Raw genomic sequence first — 23,009 nt, 5'->3', positions numbered from 1 at the left:
TGCAATTACCAATTAGAACAAGATATCTGTGTTCTCTTCCCTGCTTTGGGAGAAACCAGGGCTCATGCTTCTCATACTTTCTTTGACTGAAAGACAATCTCACATCCTCCTCAACACATCTGTAGCTGCCTGTTTTAAGAAGTGGTCAATACTGCAAATGAGTATGAGCATCAGAAGCACCAACATACAAAGTTTAATCACTGAAAATATTTATTTAGGTTTTAAGCAAACTAATGCCTGAGTGGCACTTCTCTTCACAGTGCCCTCCCAGCAACAGCCCTAGTACATCTGACTTCATCTGTGGTCATGCAAGCATTTCTCCAGCAGATCCCAGCTCCTCTTGTCCCATCTAATCTTTCAAACACCCATACAAGGTATGCAGGAACATGGTGCTGCACATGAACAATGCACAGCAAGAATACCTGTGAGCCAGCAGGCTGAGAACAGCTTGTGCAAATAAGCTTCATTTTTAAGCTGGCAGCAGTGTGACCCTGTCCTTTTCTTCATTGTGATACACAGGACCAAGTCCAAAGAAATCAATCAATCATGCATGTGGAGCAGTTCTCTTCCTCTATGCCCTATACCACGATGCAATTCAGACACAACAGCAAAAGGAAGCCCCAGCACATGTGGCAGAATGAGGGTACAAGCTTAGTTATCTGTGGCAAGACACACACACACAAAAAAAGAGGAAACAGGAAAAGAAGAACCAGGGAAATCCCAGCACTCCTCCCTACCCCCAAATCCGAGAATGCCATGTTCAGAGTTGTTTTGTACTGTTTTCCTCTAGAACCATTTCCTATCTCACCACTGTCCAACACCACCTACCCAACCTTGGGACCTTGACAGCATCTGCCTCTTCAGTCTGACACCTCTGACAGCTTCTCCATCTCACACACAAGGCTTTTCCCAGACAGATCAGAAACGATGCATGTAATAGCCAGTAGTCTGCAAACATCTCTTCACAGCTCTGTCTGATATGAGAATTAACACATGCACACACACCCCCCTGCCAGCCGAAGGCAGCAACTACTCTCAAGGCTGAGAGGACAACAGGACACCACTGCAGATCACTGTTACATGCATCATGCCATGTAACTGTCAGGACTGGTAAAAGTCTGAGAACAGAGCTGGCTACAGATTTTATCCCCCACTGCGCTCTCAGTCTCTTGCAGAGGTGTACAGAGGAGGTTTGCATGTTTGTTCTTAGAACTTGCCTTGTTAATGTTGTTGTAATACTGACACAACATTCAGTTCAAAGCTGTTACTATCAAGTGGAAATTGAAGCTTTTTATTGAATGTATTTTTTTTAATTTTAGCTTTTAGAACAAGATATTTAACAACATTAACATTCAATTTTACATCACATCACACGCTCAACTGTGCTACTGCTTTAGCTACAGCTGCATATTGTCTGCTTCCCCAGAAGTCCTCAGACTGAAGTTTTATGGTGAAACACACAAAAATCAGAAAATGTAAGTAGGTTTTACTAATGAGGCAGACATTGTGCTGCATGCACCTCTCCATCAGAAGCAAGTCCAACTTTAGCAGACGCCAATAGCATCTTTTGTCTTTGTCTAATTTGGAAGCTGTGTTACACAGAACTGGGAAACAAGTTAATGTATGCAAAGTTTGCTGCAGTGGCAAAAGCAACAGAAAGTGCTTGATGTAGTGAGAAACTGGGAAGAGAGCAGAAGCTTTGCATTCCAGACAAAGGATTCCCCCAGGAATAAGAGGTATTTGAGGATGTCCACTTCTACATCTGGAATTAAAAGCTGGGATTTCTCACAGAGAAATGCAAATCAATTAAGCAAACCAAGAAATGTTTGGGGAGGAAAAGGAAAACATTTGGCAGGCAAACACTAAAATGTTGAGCAGCTCTGTGGGAGTCATGTCCCATGGACCAAACCAAAAACATAATTAGTCTATTGTGTAGGTAAACACCAAGCTCATACAATTTTTTTCTCATCCCAAACATCTCCTGGGCACTTACTGCCTAGCATCCTTTCTACAAAAGTAGAGTACCATACTGATAAGTCAGTGTGTAAAAAACACCTGGGGGAGGAAGGTTTAGTGAAATATAAAGTGTTTCTTCAAAAGTGCATAAGTAGTAAACAACAATCCTCTGGGTTTGTATGTTTACCATTGTACCCAAAGACACTAGCCATTTTACACTGGCAGTTTTAGTGCTCCCAGCTTGTTACCTGCTTGGAAGTTGAATGGCACCGCTCTAACTATAGTACCATGTCTCTTATGCCGATGCCTGTCAGCAGACAGAGCTGCGCAAGTGTCCTTGTATAGGTGCATTTTGCAGCAGCCAAAAAGATGGCCACCAGGTTCTACCAGTCTGGTAAGGAAATGAGAGGCTTCAAATGTAGATCACGTCCGAGTCATGCTGCTGAACCTACAGGTAAATCAAATAGGAAAAATTAGTTCCACCCTGAACTCCTACTTAAAACAAAGTAACTCCCTTTGGTCCAGTTCTTCCTTTACCTCCAACTCTAGAGCCTTTGCAAGATACCCTGCAATACATTTTTCTCCCTTCTTGAAACAAGCATATTTGCCTCACCCCTGCTAGTTGAATTAGATTAGTCTTAAAAGCTGCTTCTGTTACTTGCATTAGAAGAGCTGCTTCCTCATCTGTTGCCACACTCAGCTGTGTCCCTTCTAGATCTAAGCACACAATCCTGAAGATTCGGGTCTTGAATGTTATCTACTAGAGCCTCTAACTGATCCTAAAACCCCTCAGTTTTGTTCAAATAAAAGAGCAGCAAACACATCAAGCTTTCTTTGTTCCCAATACTTTGCACAATTAGCATTGCCTAGAGAAAGCCAATCTCCTTCCCACTGTTCAAGACCGCATGCCCTTACAGTTCTTCTTGAATGCATACTAGATTCTCCATTCTAGTGAAATAAAGCAGGTTGTTTTTTCATAAGACCCAGCTCATTAGCTCTTCAGACTCTTTGACAGGGATCACATTAGAAGAGAACTGAACTGTTGGAAGTCTAGGCATTTACTGGTATCTTACTTCCTGCCCGTTAAAACCAGAAGACAGGCACAGTATGTTTTAAGCTCTCTATACCTGGGAGCACATTCTTATTTCCAAGCCTGGCTGATACAAATAAAATTTAACACAGATCCTCCTACTGCATACAGGCATCTGTTTCATTTACCAAGGCTTACAGCTTTGCATTCCAGCTTAGATCATAAGTGAAAAAAAAAAAAAAACCCAGGTGGCCTCAAGTTATAAACAGTCCCGAATGGTGCACCAATGCAGGGTCTCCAAACTCATGCAACAGCCATGCATTGACTCATCATTTGAGAGGCTGTGACAGAGCTGGACAAAACAGGCCCCTAAAGCCAGCCATTCTTTAACTCTGAGCTCTACTTTTAGTCAACATTTGTGTATTTACTTACAAATCTGATTACCTTTATAATCTGTTTTCTGGTTCCTGTGCCCACACTGTTGGCAACCAAGGAATTTGCTTGAAAAGATGACTTTTCCACTGGCACTGTGTGTTGAATTTTGTTGGTACAAGGCCAGCTACTTGTAGTATTTAACGAGTAAGCAGGGAAAGGTCTTTGAAGATTTATATCCAATGAATCTCCAGTTTCGAAGGTTTTCATCCATGATGGGGTCTTTAAAAGAATACATGGAAATTTAATGCCTTCTCTATATCACTCATTAAGCCAAAAAGAACATCAGATGCATAGTCAGAAAATAAAGGCCATCTTCCCTCATAATTTTTCCAAGCCTCCCTTCTCTAAAACTGTTGCCTTGGAGCCATTTTTGCTACATGTGGAATAACCTGGAAAGACAAAGCCAGCCCTGTTCTTGCACTGGTTCAGGAAGAGGCTGGAGTGTTTATATAAATAACAAGAAACTTACAACAAAAATCTGGGTTTAGTTCCTCACTGCCTTAAAAAAAAATACACCAAGACTTTCATGACTTTTAGCAACCACAAAGCATGTGAATGAGAGTGTGATGCAAACTATGAGAAACCACGTTTAAATGTGTTAAGTTACAATTTAGCTTGCTCCAAGACCTTAAACCTTTACTGTGATTTCATAACCTGTAAAATAAGATGATTGTTTTTTGCTTATGGTACAGGTATCCCACCCAGGAAAAACTTTGTAGATTTTGTTTTGACATGAATTTTCTTGTCTGTGTTCACACTTTTAGTATTTTACTATCAACGGTACTAAGGCACATGCCTTGAACTGAAATACAGCAGCTACCTTTGGCACACCTACACTATTCTGTTTTATGGTTCATGCTGAAAAAAGTGGCAGGTATTTAGGGTACATACATTTCCTAAGGAGCGATCCAAGGATCCCAGTACTTCATTCCAATGAGAGTAAAGCCCAGACTGTTTTTCTTCTAGTTTCAAAGCATGAATTTCAGACTTCAGTTCTTTCAGTCTATCTTCAAATTTTCTGCTCTTTTCTAAGTAGTCTAGCCTGTAGTCCACACATTGGAGACAAAAAGCTTTTTGGCATGACATAGCTCAAGAACGGGGGTGGGGGGGTGGAAGGAGGAGAGAGGAAGCTCTTTGTTTTGGTTTTTTCATAGGCAAAATGAAGTCTGGCACATGTCAGCCTGACTCCCCTGGCCCAGTCAGACGGGGGTTCACCCTTCAGCATTCACACATTTACTAATTTTTTACCAAGCATTTCCTCCCAGACCAAGAGAGGAAAAGCCTCTCGATGTCTTAGATCAAAGCAATACCATACTTCAACACTAGAGGGAAACTTCTGTCCTCTAACATGCTGTTACTCCAGCAAAGTACCTTGCCCCTGACATAATGCTCTTCAAGACAGAAGGGTTCTGGGCTTGTCATAGCTTGATGCCACCACAACACTCTTCCTCTGTGTAAATAGCTAGTCTTACACAGACATAATCCACACCAGCTCAGTAAAAGGCCTCCAGCCCTATGTACAAGCAGGAGGCCATCCTGAGTAGTTACATGGATGAACTGTGATTCCCAGATATTTTTTTTTTCTTTCTGTACTTTCCATTATTAACATTCACATTTATTTACACCATAAGAACACTGATACCTCTCTCTCTCTATCTCAAAGGATAGTCTCTTGAGGTCAATGTCCTTCAAATCCAGCTTTATGGATCCTTTGTCAAAGTTGGTATCTCTGGTGTCAGTTGGCAAGTACTGTGGGTAATTGACCATGTGCTGAAAGAGGTAACAAGCACTGTCAGTAAGATCTGATTGTTTGATTTTGGGTTTATCTCCCCAGCTTCTGCAAGAATGCCACGCTGAACCGTTTCATAAGTTACACATGGATTCTGAGACACACAGATGCTACTGCAGCCCTTCCCCTCTACCTGAGTGGCCCCAGATGAACTGCTGAAGTCCGCAACCCACAGATCCAAGGGCAGAGTAGTATCCTGGATGCAATGTTTCTATCTATTTTAGCAGAGAATGGAAATCCATTCTCAACAAGACTAGAGCAGAAGAGGGAGTTGGGGCACAAAGCCTTAGTGCTGCCTTCTTGCTGGCAACAGCTTCATCTACTTTGCCTAAAGACACTCATGAGCAATTCATACGCCAGGACAACACAGCTGGCTCAGTACAAGCACCTCCACAAAGCATTGCCAACTAAAATGGCACAGAATCAGTATTAGGCATGAATGCAGGCAAGACAATCTCTGCTCCCTAAGTCCCAACTCCAGTCCTGTTTTTTACTTTTGTCTTGCCTTTCTTGTCATCCTGACTCACTGTCCTGAACAAATACAGCTTCCATGCTAGCTACACTGTGTTTAAGCACCAGTGGGTCCTATAGGTGTTTGTCCCCCAGCTGGATGCAGACATGCCACTACTCAGCTTGATGAGGACTATAAAAATGCAGTCAACATCTGACTATCTCTGAAGATGAAGTGGTGCCTAGTAGAGCAGAAACTTACAGGACAATTAAGCCTGGTTATGTCTAAGAGTTTCTGTTTCGCTTTCCGTTCAGCCTCTCTGGCTTCATGCAGATCTTGTTTCAGATGCTCTGCTTCCTTGGCTCTGTAAGACAAATATCCTGATGTGAATGGTTGATGATTTCCAGTATAGAGCAACACATGGATTTCAGAGCTATGCACTCACTAGCTTCCAGAGAACAAGATCCATTGCTGTGATTCCTTTACCTGAAGACACTTGTGGTAGGATGGTCACACGGAGAACTAACTGGACACAGCATGACACATGCTTTCAAAGACAATCCTGCACAAACTGGCTGAATTAACATGTTTTTCCTACTCCTAAGTTCCATGGGCTCAGTTATGACCTGCTGATACAGATTCTCCATGAGGTGGGGAGAGGTGCAACCTATCTGCTCTTTATTTTGGCAAGCTTTTTGGCAGTATCCTACAACAAGCAGAAGGCCCTTAAGAGCAAGGTTAAATATCCTCTGTCAAGACTGGTCTGCTCTGCATCTTCAGGCAGCACAGTGTTATGGCATATCCAAACACCTATAGAGCGGTTTATATTCCACACAAGTTTACCTGGTTTACACTTCGCAAAGATCTGAAAGGGATACAAGAGACCATCACTTGGTACGAATAGAAACAGCCTCATAACTCACAGGGTACACAGATTGGTAAATTTAGATAGCTAGGTAGCCAGTGCTCTTTTGATAATGCTAAACAGAAAATGCTTCTGCATTCTGGATCTTTAATACTAAACATCTCTAAAGCCTTGCATCTGATCCTCTGTAAATTTCTTGACCTGCATCACAACCACTGGTACCAGGCGGAACAAGCAAGATGCAAGAAGGCTTAGTCACTCTGCAGTGTTGCTTTGGGAACAATCCCTCCTCCCTCACGGGCTTAGCTCTGAGAAAAGCAGCACTCTCTCCACCCAGTCATCCCAGTAGGGACCACATGACCCCACTCAAGCAAATCTAACCTCCAGTCAGACTCCTTCACCAGCTTCACTGCTATCAGCTCTGCCTCCCGCATCTTTTGCTCCATCAGGCGTTTCTCCTCCTTGGTTTTCAGAGCCGTGATCTCCAGCCTCTGTCGCTCTTGCTCAGCTTCTGCAGCATTCTGGGCCAGCAATTTTGCCTCTTCCTCTGCAATCTGAGCTTTCTCAGCCAGCAACTCTGCTGCTTCTTGGGATCGAAGCTAAGAGGAAACATTTTTAATTAGTTACCCTGTCTAGCATCTACAAAATCACCCCTGCAGACAGTCAGGAAGACGACATCTTCTCCCAAAAGATCAAGTGATAAAAATACTATTCCATAAAATAAAATGTATCATAAATATAACTGTAGGGTCTGGTGTTCCTTCTCTGCTCCAGAATTGCCTAACTTCCTTCCTGCCCCTCACCTCTACAAAGCAAGGAGACACATTTGCTTAGAGTTGGACAAAGACATCAACCAAAAATTGAAGTTGACCCCTTCAGGTGCCAGTGTACCATGCCCCTTTCTCCCAATCTCAGCTCCAAGGTTGCTTCCTTTCTTCCCTCTTTTCCTGAAGAAAGCACTGTGAACCAAATACAGGGAGCAAATGGCTCACAGCAAATGGAGGTTATGGCAAATTAGAGTTTTCTCAGGTATTTCAGCATGCCCTCTCCACCAGTGGTCAGAAACTGTCCAGCCTTATCTGAGCCATAATTCCTGGTGTCTCACAGGAGCCATAAGAAAGAAAAGAAATGCTTCCAAACCAAGAGAGCCCATCAAGCACAAGAATATTCAGACTAATGTGCTACTCACTAGGGCCTCGTTGGCCTGCCTGGCTTCATCTTCCAGCTGGAAAAGACGCCTTTCCAGCTCTTCTTTGGCTCGCTCAGCTTCTTCTCGGAGTTGCTTCTCCCTGGCCAGCCTTTGATTCTCCATCTGGAAATAGAATGGGCAATACCACGTTTGTGGGTTTGCAGCAGAATCTCATCTGGGCCTGAGGCAGCACAGCAAATTAATCTAACGAAGAATGGACTGCTCTCTAGCTGGTGGATGGATATTCACCAGAGATGCAATGCTGAAGCTGCTTGCACTTTGCAGCACTGAACTCCTCTAACGGGTAATACTGGTTATTTCAGGCTGCTGGGAGAGCACTTGGATTGATCTATTATGTACCCCAAATCTTTGCAATCACCTATTCAGTTTCACAAACACCACTTACATCCTCAGATGCTGCATACACACTAGAGGTGTTCCCACATTCAATCCTGCTGCCCTTTCTCACCTCCCACAAACATATTGATGCAATGCATGGACAGCAAGGGCACCAGCTGGAATAATAATCAGTGTTTTCAACAGTAGAGAAGCAGAAAGAATCTACCTTTTTTCTAGCTTTTTCTTCCCTGGCTTGTGCTTTCATTTGCTGGATCTCTATTGAGTCCACTTTTCTTCTCCTCATAAACAGGTCGTGGTTTCCAATGCACAACTGCAAAATCTGGATAAGAAAAGCAAAGCAAATGCAATTTTGATGTGCTTGTGTCCCAGCCAGAGGGACAAAGATGACAGAAGCTGACAATTCTGACTTCAGCACAAGTGCTGGCAGTTGCTTCCCTTCCAAGAAAATCAGCACCCAAGGCAGGCTCATACCCAGGTATATAACAGTTTAGAGAAGTTCATAACAGGATGAGGGGTTCCTTCTGTCCTTCATCCCCCTCTGGTTCCATTTTCCTGAATAAGAACAGGCAATAGATCTAGGCCAAGAGTACACAAGATATAGCTGTGGGAACGGTCACCTGTGATGGCCCCTCCACAAGCTCAGCGAGAAGTGACCCAGCCCCTGTGGTTGTGTTAGGAAGCAATCAGTGATGATACAATTAGCCAGTTGATTAGGTCCCTTCCTTGTTGCTTCTCCCAGCAAATGAGAGGCAGTAGCTGATTAAGAACCCACAGCAGCCAGATAGGCAGATGCTGCAGTGGCTTTGCATCCTTCCATACATTACATCCTCACCTTCCAGCATCTGGATTTTCCCTTTGTGATTTGGGCCTTCTTTCACATCTTGCTTTCCACCCATCATCTCCCCTTCCCAGAGAGGACAAACATATGCACTCTGACTTCCCAGACAGAACAATGCTCAGGAAAACACATGCAGAAACTCAATGCTCCCTGGCTTCTCCATAGGTTTTACAAACAATATTTCTCACTCAGATATCAGTCAGTATTACCAGGCTCAGTTTTAAAGAAGGAAAGCAGGGCACTTACCAATTTGTTCACTTTGAGTTGAGAGGAAAAGAACTTGAAGACTTCTGCTTTTTTGTCAAGAGGTTTAATAGTTAACTATATAAGCAAAAGGAAAAAAAAGGAAACAAAGTGAGAAGGAGGAAAAACAAAGCTGAAACTATTAATACTAATGCAAACTTTAGCCCATCTCCACTTCTCTCCAGGGAAGCAGTGATTTATGCCACAAATGTGGGGAGTGTGATGTAAACACATTTTGCTCAAAAGAATCAGAACCAGGGCTGCTGTTATACAGGTTCCTCATCTGCTCCCCTAGCAGGCTGTTAGAAGATAAAGCCTCCCATAGACCCACCCCAGTGCCAGTTTGGATGGTGGTTTTCATAATAATACCACCTATGCATTGCAAACTATACTAAGAACACTGGAAGAAACACTGGTTATCAGGAAAACAGAATACATTACTAATCCCTGGAAGTAGTCATATTCTTAAAGTCAGGGAGATGTCAAACACCACTCTGAATACCAATCATCACAGGTGTAAACAAAAATGTATCAAGGGCCTGAAGGACTTGTTCTTCTGACCATCAGATAACAGTCCTGGAGCTCCTGCTTTCTCACGTTTTCAGTCATCTCCTAAGTTGTTTCCAGAGGACATGAAGAGCTTTCATGCTGCCAGGTCAGTACACACAGTCTCCCTTCATATGTTGTGCTTGGTTTGGCTGCATAACAAAATACAGCTCCATTCTTTACGATCCTGTTTTCTGCGATTCATGGGTTAGCTAGCACTATTCCTATAATTCATTTGCAATGCAATGGATAATTTCAGGCCATCTGAGTCACCAAGTTCATAATGTCCTACGGCTCATTTCACCCCACAGGTAACAACTGGTTGAATGTGTTGCCTTGTGAAGAGCAGGGCTGTGAATGTGTTGCTGAATATAGTGCAGCTTTAATATAGGGCTGCCCAATTTCCCAACAATAGGGAGTTAAAACAGTTTATTCACAGACCAGAAGAGTTTAATGTCATGCAAGGACCAAAAACTTTTGAGGCAGAACTCCTGCAGGCTGCCCTGCCTGATTTAATGTATGCACATCTAATGTATGCACATCTAACTCTGGACAGCAAATCTCATCTTCAATTTTTTTCAAAAGGCTCACAGAAAATGGAACAGGCTGTGCTGTCCTTTAGCTGACAAATTCCAGGTATTCTACTACCAATGTAGTTTTTCTGGTTTTGTTTTTCTGATTATAGCCTTCCATGTAGCCATATGATTTGTAATGAGACTAAATTTCACTCACTCCCCACTGATACTTTCTACAAGTAAAAGATGGGCCCTGAAATCACAGTAAAATTGCAATGGTAGGGTTGTGCTGATGACTGAAATCATGCACTGATGAACTGGCAGAACTCAGGCAGAAAAACATGTACATCTCCCTGCATGTCTCCCCTTGCCAGTGTGCTTCAAACCTCATCTACAAGGACCGCTTCTGCATACGAAAGTGGCATTAAGTCTTTACAGATCATTTAATTCCTGCTGAGATAACTGAAGCAGCTAGTCATGGTGGCATTCATAATATCTATCTTTTTCAGATATCAACATGGTTGTTTTGCAAAGGACAAGCAGCAGGGAAGGAACCAGAACAGTGGGCTCCACAAGTTTGGAGAGCTCAGAGCAGCCTCTGGCTCCTAGGGGAACTGAGGTTATGCAGCACATCTGAAAGGCAGGTCTGTTATTTTTAGTTTTGTAACAAAGCTCCGTAGGATTTTCCCCTTCTCCCCCAAATTATTTAAACAGAGACAGCTTTCAGCCTGTTCCAAGAATCCCAGTCCACACCCATGCCCATATAAAAAGAATAATATATCAAAGCCATCATACCTCTTTCTCACTATAGGAAATGTTTCTGATAGCACTCCACTCAAACGACTTATTTGGAGAGAACCTGTTGTTAATGCTGTAGATATGAATACCTTTGGCATCAACTCCAAGTAAGAGATCTGTATGGTTTTTATTTTGCTAAAAAACAATAGATATCGGTAAAAGCCATTTATGGTGACATTAAACAACCACAGACAAGAGCCACGCTTATTCTAATACATTGATATTTATCCATATTTTTAGGAAATTGACATTTCCACAAAATATTATGAATATTGTCACTGCTAGCTAATAAACTGTCCTCTAGGTTGACTACAACAGCTCAAACTTTTAGTGTATTTCCCCTTCTTCCTATTACATACCCAGAGCTACTCAAGACCTTTGTCAGATCTTAACTGTTTTATTCACCTACTCATTTAGCATGCAAGTCAACCAAGTCAGGACAATCAGTACACAGCCCATCATCAGCAGAGAAAAGCAGAAGCCCGGAGTCCCAGTTCCAAACTCCCTGGAGGATTTTAAAAGGACAGTACCATCACCTACAAGCAATTGAAAATTGCTAAAATAAAGCACTTACAGCAATTGGAAAATAATTGACACCATACATTTCCAAGTCTTGGGCAATTTTCAGGTAGTTCATCTCAGCTTCATCCCTAAAGAATAAGACCATGATTATACTTGGAGATTCCTTTCCAGCCTTTCTGTCCTAGCTAACTCTACATTTCCCACTTCGAAAAGAACAGGCAATCTGGTTCTTTGTACTTTCTTTAATTTTGCCATCTTAGTTTCAACAATAGAAAAAGGGTAATAAAAACAGCATCTCTACAAAATAAAGACAGCAAAGCTGTACCTATTTTGAATCATATATAGTGCAATCTTTATTAAAATTCAAGTCCAGTCTTATCCTTGTGTTAGTTTTGCCACTCCATCATTATTACATCTTGGAGACCTATCCTACCATTGTTTTCCATGACATGAGGATATTTTCTTCAGGAAATGAGTTCATGGAGAAAGGAGTCCTGAACAAATTCTAAACAGAGCTTTGGGCAGAGGCCAAAGAAGGGTGAGAATTTCTCCACCCACCATTCTTCTCTCTTCAAGGTGAGACATCAATAAGTCTTGAGGAAAATACTCAGTAAAAATAGTGCTAAGAAGCATCTAGAACAGCCAAAGACAAACTGAACCAAAATATTAGGAAAGGCTGCCTCTGGGTGCCAACAGCTCCTACTTCTTGTTTAATTGAATTTCCAGGCACACTGAATGTGTTAGAAGTAGCTGAATGTCCACATGGACTAGCACCAAAACTCAGTCCTGGAACTATGAATTATGTATTCATATCTACAGCATTAACAGTCTTCACTGTTTTCATTCCTCGCTAAGTAGGCTGACACACTTTTGAGCCATGATTTTCACAAGGTATAAAATATATCAGATTCATTCTTTTATTCTAGGGGGAGACTGGCATGCTATGGCCCCAGAGAAGCAGCTGCCGCATAGGGTGGACACACCAACAACTCCAGGTAGCTAATGGCCTTAAATGAAAAGACTGATCTCTCAGGGCTAATTACAAATTTAACACAGCTCAAACTTTCTGCAGGAACTTCTCTCTGCTGGCATACATGGTCTCTGATGAGACAGGACTCATTATTTTAGATACATTAGGTCATGAAACTCTGGAAGAGCCCTCCAATTCTCTGTCCACTTCAAAGCAAGTCCAGTTTACAAGCACTTGGAGTCCTACACAAGACGCTTTTTACCCCAGATGAGCACGTGTTTTTATCCTTAGTTATAAATTAACCTATTTACATCACATCTTGGAAACCACTATTTCTTTGCTCACTCTACAAAAGCCAAATTTCACTGAAGAGAGCAAATAACCAGTTACTGAAATGTATGGGATTTCCAAAGAATGAAATTATTTCAGTACCTGGCGATACCCCTGTGCTCAGCATACCAAGCAGTAATCTTTTCTTCCCACATCTCTGCTGTCAGCTGATACTGCCTGAGGACCTACAGAGAAAGGAAAGAGTTTTGTTTCCTTTCAAGATACAAATACATGTGCTGCCTCTCCCAAGCAATGTGAATGCAGCAACGCAGTTCACAGCTTGGTCATTTTGCCAAGTTCAGGGCAAATGCAGTCAGTCTCTAATGCTCTGGTTAATCCCACAGCAGTATCTGTGCTGCAAAGAGTAGATTCAAAGATCTGGTTTCACACAGAATAAAGACTTACCCTTTTGGGTAAAAGTTCATCATGGGCTAGAAAGCCTGGCTCATGAAAATTTGGGTCGTAGTCACCATACTGTCCCAAGAAAAGAAAAGATACTTCAGTTTGTTAGATGCAGAAAGCTGAAGAACTTGTTGCTTGCATAGTTTGATGTGATCACTTGAGACAGATTTTGGTTTGGTTCTCCTGTATACAGGGTAACACATAATAAACACGCTCCCTTCATCTGAACCGTCCATAGATGTTACTTCTAGCCTTCGTGCTATGCATATGGCTCCAGTACAGCCACTAAGGTGGCCTATAACCTTAGACTTCGATCCTAGCCTGCAGCTCTCAGTAACTGCAGATATGAAGGAACCTCCCATGACTTCACACCCTTCTCTGAGCTACAGACTACATTCAGGAGTGTAAGCTCCCCTACTCCTATAGTCTACTGCATATAGGCAGGGCTGCTGCAGAGGGCCAGCCCTGCTAAGAATTTGTGTTTGCCTCCTGCCATTGTATAAGGTTGGCTCTTGGTGGCATGAACTATGTTCTGAGAGATTTTAAAAAACATCATGTCCTTCTATGCTTATTTTTCTAGCTGAGCCCATACCTCCCAGGATGACCTACTTCTTTAACAGCAAATTTTAATACTGCTGTGTTTTACATACCACCATATATATGTGTTTAAAAAGAAAAAAATCCAATAAAAAAAAAGCACTTCTATTCACAAACCTTGGCCTGAACAGCATAAGAAGCCAGTAAAACTGTTGCTTCTGGAGAACAATAGATTTCCTCATCCAGTATTTGTTTCTTAACCTAAATCAAGAGAAAAAGGGAGTGGGTTAAAGAAGCTCAAAGTCAGGACTTATGCCAGGCTTAAAATGAAACTAGACATGCCTGGACTATAACTTGGCACCAAACATCACCATTATGAGTTAATAACAGCAACAATAAAATGGCATTCAGAAACACAGGAAGCCTTTACTTAGCATTACATTTAATAAAAAACCCACTCCACACCCAACTTTTGAAAGTTAAAGTGTCTTAATTCTAAGTTCATAGAAATGCCAGTGAGCTGTCTCCACACATTTATATAAGGAATCCTGAAAAAGAATGTGTTATAAAACAAATTTTATTGCCTGCACTTCATTCCTTTTAAGAATTCTTCTTTTTCTTCCTGCTTTGGAAAAGTTAGACTTACAACATGTAAAACAAAATTTTTCACTGGAAGCGACCTCTGGAGGTCATCTAGTCAAAGCAGGTCCAACTAGACCAGATTGCTCAGGGCTGTCCAGCTGACTAATATTGCCAAGGACAGAGACATACTGAAAACCATAATGGTATGCTCTCAAGATTTCCAGAATGACAGAATAAAGGAGACCCCACAAAGGGAAGCTGACTAATAGAGCACTTAGTTACAGTGGTCAAAGCACAACAAAAAAACAGGGGCTTAAAAATAAAAGCCCAGCATAAATGGTAAAGAGTCTTTTAACATTCTTTTCATTTTAATAATCTATGGTGGTACCAAGATCAGAGGTGTAATAGTTTATAAGATGTTGCTTGTTTTTGAATCAGTCGGGTAATTTTTACTTGAAAACCTAAAGAGGGAAGAGGAAATTAATCTTCACAAATCCTCCTCTCAGGTGTAATGTATTTAGCCTACTAACAAGAACAAGACAAGAAAATTTTGCATCACGCACAGTCTTAAACCTTTCCAGAACAAAAAATTACTTGAGATAGCACTGAGCTATCTTTACAAATACACTTTGGCACTGTAGGTACTGTGAACTGCAATGAATGAGTTTTTCTTTTAAATTTAGTCTCCAGTGAGCACAATATATGAATCTAAGTTATAGTACAGGGAAAATTCTTTCTAAACTGTTAAAATGGAAAGAATGAAAAGACTGAAAAGACTTTTCTTCCAAATTGGAAAGCTCCAGCTTTCGTACTCCATGGTGCAAATCATACATTTCAGAATTCAGAACAACTTAAGATAAATCCCCTGTAAGTGTCTGGTTTTTTTTTTTTCCCCAATCAGTTCTCACAAGGGCATTTTGTTATACTTCTTTATGAAGGAGCAAATTACCTAACCTTTAAACAGACAACATTTAGTCCTTTACATTTATTCACATATTTTGCAAAAAGCTTTTATGCCACATTAATTTGTAAAGGTCTGAATAGTCAGTAGAGCTGAAATCTGTAGGCATCCAGATGTCTGTACATGTTTTTCCTATTAGCATCCAGGTGTGATCCTAAGTTCTAATAGTCAGGAAACTTTGCAAGTTCAAATTTGTTTCAGTCTTGTTTCTCTACTTTGGAATGAGAAGAATTTGCTAATTGCATATCTGCTAGTCAAGGCAGGTTCAAGGAGAAAAGAAAAAAGTGAAAAAAATCAGGATTAAAAGACTAGGAAAAGAGTTCTGCCCCTCTCATTCCTTTCCAAAATTAGCTTAAGAAACAAATTGCCAAGTGGTTAAGGGTTGGTTCTGGATGAAGTTCTAGTTAGTATATTAACCCTTGGAACAATAGCATTTTCCTATTACTTCATTAATACATCCTCCTCAGGGAACAAGTGTATTTACTGTGTTTATTTACAGATGCAGACTGAATTTATTCCATACACCCAATCTACTTGCACAAACACATACTCCTGAAAGCTACCAGAATAAAGCAACACACCAGAAGGCTGTAACTTGCAGAGGACTCCACAGCAACTCAGGAGAGAAGCTGGATGTCACAGACATTGGAAGAAACAGCTGACCAACAAGTCACCATCCAAAACTCAAAGCTTGTATACCTATTGCTACAGCTATGGCCTGTTGCTGCAGCTGTGGAGCCACAGCATGGCTTTTCCTGGTTGATGCATCTTTATTTTGATAACAAAGCACTGTACTCCAAGAATTTGCTCCTTCATCTACTTTTTTTAATCGATCCAAGAGAACCCAAACAATTTATGGGACAAAAGAAAACCAAGTGGCAAATACGAAAGCTGCTTCTGCAAAGCTACTAGCATCAATGCATGTGTGGGGTTAACTTTATTACTTTTACTGACTTCCATCTCATGGAAATTTGTAAGAACCACCACAGTGTACAGACCAAGCTGTGTTCACACAGCTCTTGAGCACAGTACTGCTGTCCTGCAGCTCCTCAGTAGCTGCCCCTATGGCAGAGCTGAAATGGGTTCTGTTATCTGTAATGAAGATTTGCCAGGGCTGGAGATTTATTCTGCTAACATGAGTAGCAGGCACCCAGTTCAGTGGGGTAGGGAAGACAACTCAAACTGGCTAATTTGTCTGGCAGAAGTAAGTGTGTGCAAGTCTGGATGTTTCAGAAGAATATCAACACCATACCAAGGGAACAGCACTTCTCATCCAGGGCCTATCAGACAATAATCATATGCCTCCAGACTTTTGTTTTTAAAAAGATCACACATTGTGGTGAATCTTCTGTGTGAGTTGTAGCTGTGTACGCTGCTCCACTCCTTTGGAAACTTGCTAGATGAACAAACCTGTATTTCAGAATGGCTATCAAATTCTATGATTTTTTTTCCCTACAATCCAAAATGAAGATTTAAGGAGGACAGGTTAGAGAGTTCTTGTTTTCTAGTGATTGTGCCTTCTACAGTCATACACAACAAGATCTCCCAGTAACCACCTGGTCTATTTTTAGGAACTTGCACATTTTAGTTTCAGGGATAGGCTGTAGTCACAGGTCTTGTTCCATCTGCAGCTGATATGGGCGAAAAAGCTTACTGTCCCCAACTGCTTATCAGCATTCCTTCCCTCTTCTCCACCTCCACAACTGCCACCATAATTGCTTGTGTAGTCACTCCCCCATGCAGTACGTACATCTAATAACAGGTCTCTTCTAATTCTGGTCATTTTGAAAGAACTAGGTTAGGGAATGGTTACACAAGAGGTTACACCAGCAGGTCTAAGACGGCAGTGACAAGCAGCTGCTGAGACTCTCTTCATCCAACTTAGCTGCAGCCAGAGCAGACCAGATGACACAGTCCTCAAGATAATTTCTGAAGCTGATAAAAACAATGGCTTCACTTCTCAGCACTGACCAGTTAGGGCAAAAGCCTCACAGTTCTTCAAGCAGTGCCAGCCTTACATGGATTTTATTTTTTAAACACATACTATAGGAGCAAACCAAGTCTGGAATATTCAGATGTGGAATTATCACCCATACTGCTACATGTAAAAGTTATTTTACATGAAACTACAGGTCTCAGCAATTTAACTCTCATTCCTAGCACAAACAGTAAGCAAAGCCATCAAGAGAACAAAAACCTGCAGAAGGCAAACAACATTAAGCTTACCAGTAGACAAAACTACAGCAGTCAGGAGAGATGTTTGTATTTCATAAAAATGATATCTTTACAGAGATAGAGATACTAATACAGCTGAAGCCAGCAGAATCATTCTGAGACTAAGAGCTGCCAACAAGATCAAAGACAAAACAAAAGGACTGGGGTAAATACAGAAGTAATTAATGGGTAAAAATTGTTCCTGACCTGAAGGAAGAATAAATGCTGGGTGATTTCCTGTAATAGTTCTTCTTCTACCTTCTCTGGGTAGAATTTAGCCAAAAAATGAAAGCTAATGGGATCTTCTTTGGGGATTTCTTGATCTAAAACCTGTTTAAAGGTAAAATAAAATCAGCGGCAAAAATAGTGTCTCAAAATAATATTCCACAGGAAAATCAGAAAGCAATCAATAATCCACTTATAGCAGCCTTTCTATATTTTAGAAGGAAGGGCAATGCTGAGCTTTAATCTAATAGCAATCGGTGCATATAGTGGTGATCGGTGTGTGCTATTTCAGGCCAAATGTGATAGAAGCAATCAGACCAAATAACACAACAAACATTAGTCTTAAAAAAATTATACCATCTGAAATCATGAGTTGTCATGTAACACACTCCTTTAGCTCCTGTGCTAGAAAAAATAAATCTTTTTAAGTAGAAAATTGCCACACTTTTTGTTTGCTTGTTTCCTTTACCTTTTTGTCCATCTTTAACCAGGTGCACATTCCTTTTATTGTGTACTGCAAGCCAAAAAACCAAGTCTCCCTTAAACCAAGTGCTCGGCACACCAGATCAAACAAGTCCTTTCCCTTCCACTTCATCTAAAAGAAAAAAACAAATTAAGAAAACCAGGTATGTCTTGAATGAATTCGCTACATTTTAGTCAAGCAAACTGTGCTACCATTTGCCTTTCTCCTACAAACTCTTCTTTCACCTTTAGCTTCTCAATGAAATATGCCCACTGCTGTCTACAGCAGAGGTGCAATAGTTAAAATGCTCTACCTCCTCTTCCCCTCCTCCAGAGAAGGATTCACAGAGCAGCTGTAGTCATTTAACCACAGCATCATGCACTTTATGAGCACAGGGAATGAGGATACTATTGATTTCCTAGGATATGGCAAGACTTTATTAATATTTGTAAAAATCTTATTCAATAGTTTATACAAGTTGGAGAGACTGAGAGAAAGCCAGGGGAAATCAAAAGGAGTGTCAGGGCACAGCACAGAAATGCCAAACAATCAAAGCAAATACATCTTTCAAACCTCAGCTATTTCAGTGGCACCAAGCCAAGCCTTTATGCTACTCTGATTTAAATTAACAGGAGCCTGTCTTCTAGAGTAATTTACTACCCTGGCTCCATAGAGAACAGAAACTTTGATGAAAGGTCCTGAAATTCACACACCTATATCATCTCATTTTTTCACTGAAAAATGCAGCACATCTGTTTCTTCTGTTTGGCAACATGTTAAAAAGATTATTTTGTCTAATTGCATGGGTCAGCCACTAAAACTTAATGGCAAACAAAAGAACTTTTGGGCAATATTTGGATGAAAAGTAGGAAATCATCCCAGCAGAAGAGCAATATTTGGGGAGAAGGGAGAGATAGCAAAGGAAGGAATACATCAAGCAGGATTTGATAACAAGGACTCTGATCTCTAAATCAAATTTTCTAAATCCTTTATTTTCACAGCTCTGCCTGCAAGTATTCTAGATCAGTAAGTCACAGAAGCGCACTGCTTGTGACTAATCTATTCTGTCTCTGAGGGACCTTGTAAATAAAATACTAAATGCCCCACAAGTCAGTCAAGTCTCTCATTAGAATTGCCAGTCCCACTGGACCTCAGTTTTCTAACTCATCTTCTCAAATTAACTGTATGTCTTTCTTTGCTTTTGCTGGATGATTAGGAATTAATCAGGCACAGTTCTGTCTCCTCAATAGCGCAGCCCAATTAATTTAGCAATTGATCACTTGTTGTATTTGTTTTCTTCCATATTTTTCTGCAGTCATGATTTCTCTATCCAATTTACTAGATAGCCATAACTAATGGAAAAAAGCTAGCTTTTTCATTTGATCATTTTTCTCTTCTGCCCAGAGATGTAAGCCAGACATTGTAGCTAAAGAAATAAACTGGAGTTAACTAATGGCAAATCATGTTTGAAGAGAATGTCTCAGATCAACTGAGCACAAAAGTACCATTTTATAAATTATTTTATAAGCAACATCTTAGGAACAGCTCTGACCAGGCTTCTTTATCCAAGCCGGCAGTATCCTAAAGAGCCGTATCACTTAAAAAAAAAGAATTTTGTGGAGAAGTAGGTATACTTACAAACAAGCCCTGCATCATGTGCTGGAATGCTTATGAAGAAAGCAGGCCTACTGCTAATTTAGCAGTGTCAGTCAAATGGATTTCATGGAAACAGCTTTGAATTCTGAACAGTCAGAGTTGTTTAACAGAAGAATGCATCTGAGCATAAGTAGTCCATTGTTTACAAAAATAGATCAGTTTTAAGACTATCTATGAACTGATAATCTGAACTTTTCAAATTTATGTCTTGCTAATACAGAGGTCAGTCTCCATCTTTCTAGCATTCTGCTAAGGACTCTCACCTCACAGCTGAACTCCATTTCAGCATCCACTGTTATAATTTTGACTTTAAAAGTCTTTGGTTGTTTCTTCTTCAGGCCTCGGATGGACATATTTTTTAGTTTATGAGGATAGCCACACCTGAAATAAAACACGCATTACGTTTAGGGCTGAAAATTCAGTAACATTCTCTTGGCTAGATTCCAAAGTATGATGAGTTCAAACTTGCAGAACAAAGTCACCTTTAAATATGCATTTTTGTGTCCAAGCCTATAAGAAAGGATGTTGAAACAAAACATGTAGTTTGCTCCTTAAAAACCAATTGCTCCAAAATGTCATTCCCATCTTTCCTCTCAGACTTTGGCAAGCACTGGGTTCCTACAGTACTAGAAAGAACTTCATTCAGATCTTATATTGCAAGATCCAGGGTCCTGCCTCTCACTATGGCTGAGGACATCTAGGGAACCTCCAATCCAGCCCTTGTACTCCATACAATCACCCACATCCATGCAATTCAGCAGTCTCTTGCAACAAAACTCTGCAATGGATGAACGTTTAGAGTTTCATAAAAGTAATACCTGGTTTTTGAATAATGCCAACAGAAATATGACACTCCTAATCCCTTTTATATATCCAAGCAAAATTCTCTTTCTCAGTAAAGGTCTCTACGGTATGTACCAACACCAAATGCATCAGTGGAGGCTTCACTTGTAAAACACAGTAGAGAGCTACCCAATGCAGCAAAACCTTATGATATCAAATCCAACTCAATTCTTTTCCATCAGTTATGGCTCCTTGAGCAACTAACCTATTGAGTTTCTTTACAAGATTATCTTAACTCCCTGAAATGATACAAATGCCAAGAATATATACAGTGATTTTACTAAGCTGAATTTACCCTGTTCTCTTGGGCATACTAACTCACAATGATGAAAGCTATTTAGAACAGAAATTTTTCCAGTGGAGTTCTTGTAAAGTGAAATTAAATTAATTTTGCAGAAGCCTACAGAAAATTCCTTCACAAATCTTCTATTCTAACTGCAATTGACTGCATACAGTCAAGAAAACTGATGAGACATGCTATTTCCACAGCCATGAAATCAGCCTGTGAAGTTTGCTTCTTGTTTTTACTTTATAAAATTAACAGCTCAGACTTACACAACCTAGTTAGTATCTGTGAACTATATAGGTCAAGAAGAGACTGAGGCATTCTTGGTTTCCTACAATATAAGACTATTACAGTGTGGCAGACTTCCAATCTCTCCTTAAGGAATTCCAAAATAAAGTCCTAGTTTAAACTGAAAAGTTCCATTGGTCTGTACGTTCCAGGATTTTACAAAATATCTTGTCCCCTTCTTTGCTTCCGCCAAGCTCTAAATTGGCTTGCAAATGTACTGATTATTTTCCACTTACTTTGTATGTGCCCCTCATCCAAAAATTTCAAGTAGCTAAATAGGAGATAAAATGTATATGGAAGTTTTTGTTTTCAAATTGTAGGGAAGTTGAGGTACAGAACAGATGAGTTAGTTACCAAATCATATGGACATCAGTGGCAGAGTTGAGAACAAGTACTTGAGACAACTCAGAGTGGGGAAGAAAAGCTCAGGAGAAAATTCATCTTTCTGACACGATTGAGACTACTTGAGGAGTCCTCTCCCTCCAGTTGGCTCTGGTGAAGCTTCTGCTGAAGTCTTGTTCAGTTTGGGGCAACACACTTCAGGAAAGATAATAGGCTAACTGGAGATAATCCGAAGGAGACATCCAAGGGCTAGAAAATAACCTGTGGTAAAATGAAGGTACTGGTTAGTACAGAGAGGGGACAAGTGTGGTGAGACATTATAATGTCTGCTTGTCATGACCACAATGGTTAGGACAAGGAATAATGGGCTTAACTAAGTCACAGACAGGTTGCACCCTGAGAAAAATTCACTAACAATAGGATTATGTTGCTGGAAAAGCGTAGGAATTTTGATCTTTCTGAACTATCCAAAACAGTGTGACAGTATCTGCTCCCATCTCAAGACTGGAGAAAACTACCTGCCCTCAAAGCACCCTTCCCAAGCTGGTCCTTCTGCCACCAGTCCTAGGAGAGGCCAGTTCACACTACTGAGAATCCGTGCAAGCCAGGGTACTTCACAGATAGACATATCCAGAGCCCAAAACCCATCTCCCCCAGGGTACTCCCTTGTCCTCAGGGAATATTTTTTTCAGAGGAGTGAAAAGCACATCTTGCCACAGAGTGCATTTCCTCTATAATTTAGGCAACACCTCAGTGCACACTACTAAGCAGAGCTCAGGTCCTTTCTATTTAGCATAGAAAAGTGATTTCAATTAAGGGGAAAGGAATATTTAAAAAACAAAAAACAACCGTAGTAGTATGGTGTAATGTGACCACAGTAATATTGACAAAGAGCATCACGTAAAGGCATCCAAACCAGCAGTAATTATTCCAGTAATTTTTTGATCTCTAATCTGCAAGCTGCAACACAGCTAACAGCAAAATTATATTTTAACCTCTTACATTCCAAAGGTCTTTCCTGTCCAGTTTTCTTCAAAACCAGAGACTTACTGTAAATAATTGTACCATTGGATATAGCAGTTAAAGCATGAGAACTACAAACTACTATACAATACTGGAAGCAACCCCTTTTTCTATTAGTTCTAGAAGAAACACCAATGGCTGAAGACAAAGGAGAAAAAAGCTTCATAATTAATTTTTAATATGTAACTTGAAACAGCCAATTGAATTAAACAGGAACATGGAATTAGGGCCAGTACAGAACATTCTCAAAGAGTTTCATATGGAAAACGCTGAACAGATAAAATTGAACAGCTTCAGAAGAACGTACTAATTTTCTCAAAAAATGACAAAAACACCAGAGCCCTTCATTT

The 23,009-nt window shown here is 40.6% G+C and overlaps 1 protein-coding gene across 1 annotated transcript; it reads right to left on the bottom strand.

Annotated features, from left to right (window-relative positions):
- Positions 1-2,368: 2,368 nt before the first annotated feature.
- On the bottom strand, positions 2,369-21,680 carry LOC104033942 (merlin). The gene is made up of 18 exons (XM_075719477.1): positions 21,649-21,680; positions 20,141-20,258; positions 18,228-18,353; positions 17,741-17,863; positions 13,954-14,037; positions 13,243-13,311; positions 12,940-13,022; positions 11,590-11,665; positions 11,013-11,150; positions 9,160-9,234; positions 8,281-8,394; positions 7,716-7,838; positions 6,908-7,125; positions 5,923-6,025; positions 5,064-5,191; positions 4,313-4,463; positions 3,431-3,640; positions 2,369-2,404 (listed from the first exon to the last, which is right to left on the bottom strand). The coding sequence occupies exons 1-18, from the start codon at positions 21,654-21,656 to the stop codon at positions 2,369-2,371; spliced, it is 1,983 nt and encodes a 660-aa protein (XP_075575592.1). The 5' UTR covers positions 21,657-21,680.
- Between the last annotated feature and the right edge of the window lie 1,329 nt (positions 21,681-23,009).

Source organism: Pelecanus crispus, chromosome 12 (assembly GCF_030463565.1).
Source record: "Pelecanus crispus isolate bPelCri1 chromosome 12, bPelCri1.pri, whole genome shotgun sequence".
NCBI classification, from domain to species: Eukaryota; Metazoa; Chordata; class Aves; order Pelecaniformes; family Pelecanidae; genus Pelecanus; species Pelecanus crispus.
Note: the sequence above shows the minus strand (reverse complement) of the source record. Positions and strands in the feature narration are given on the sequence as shown.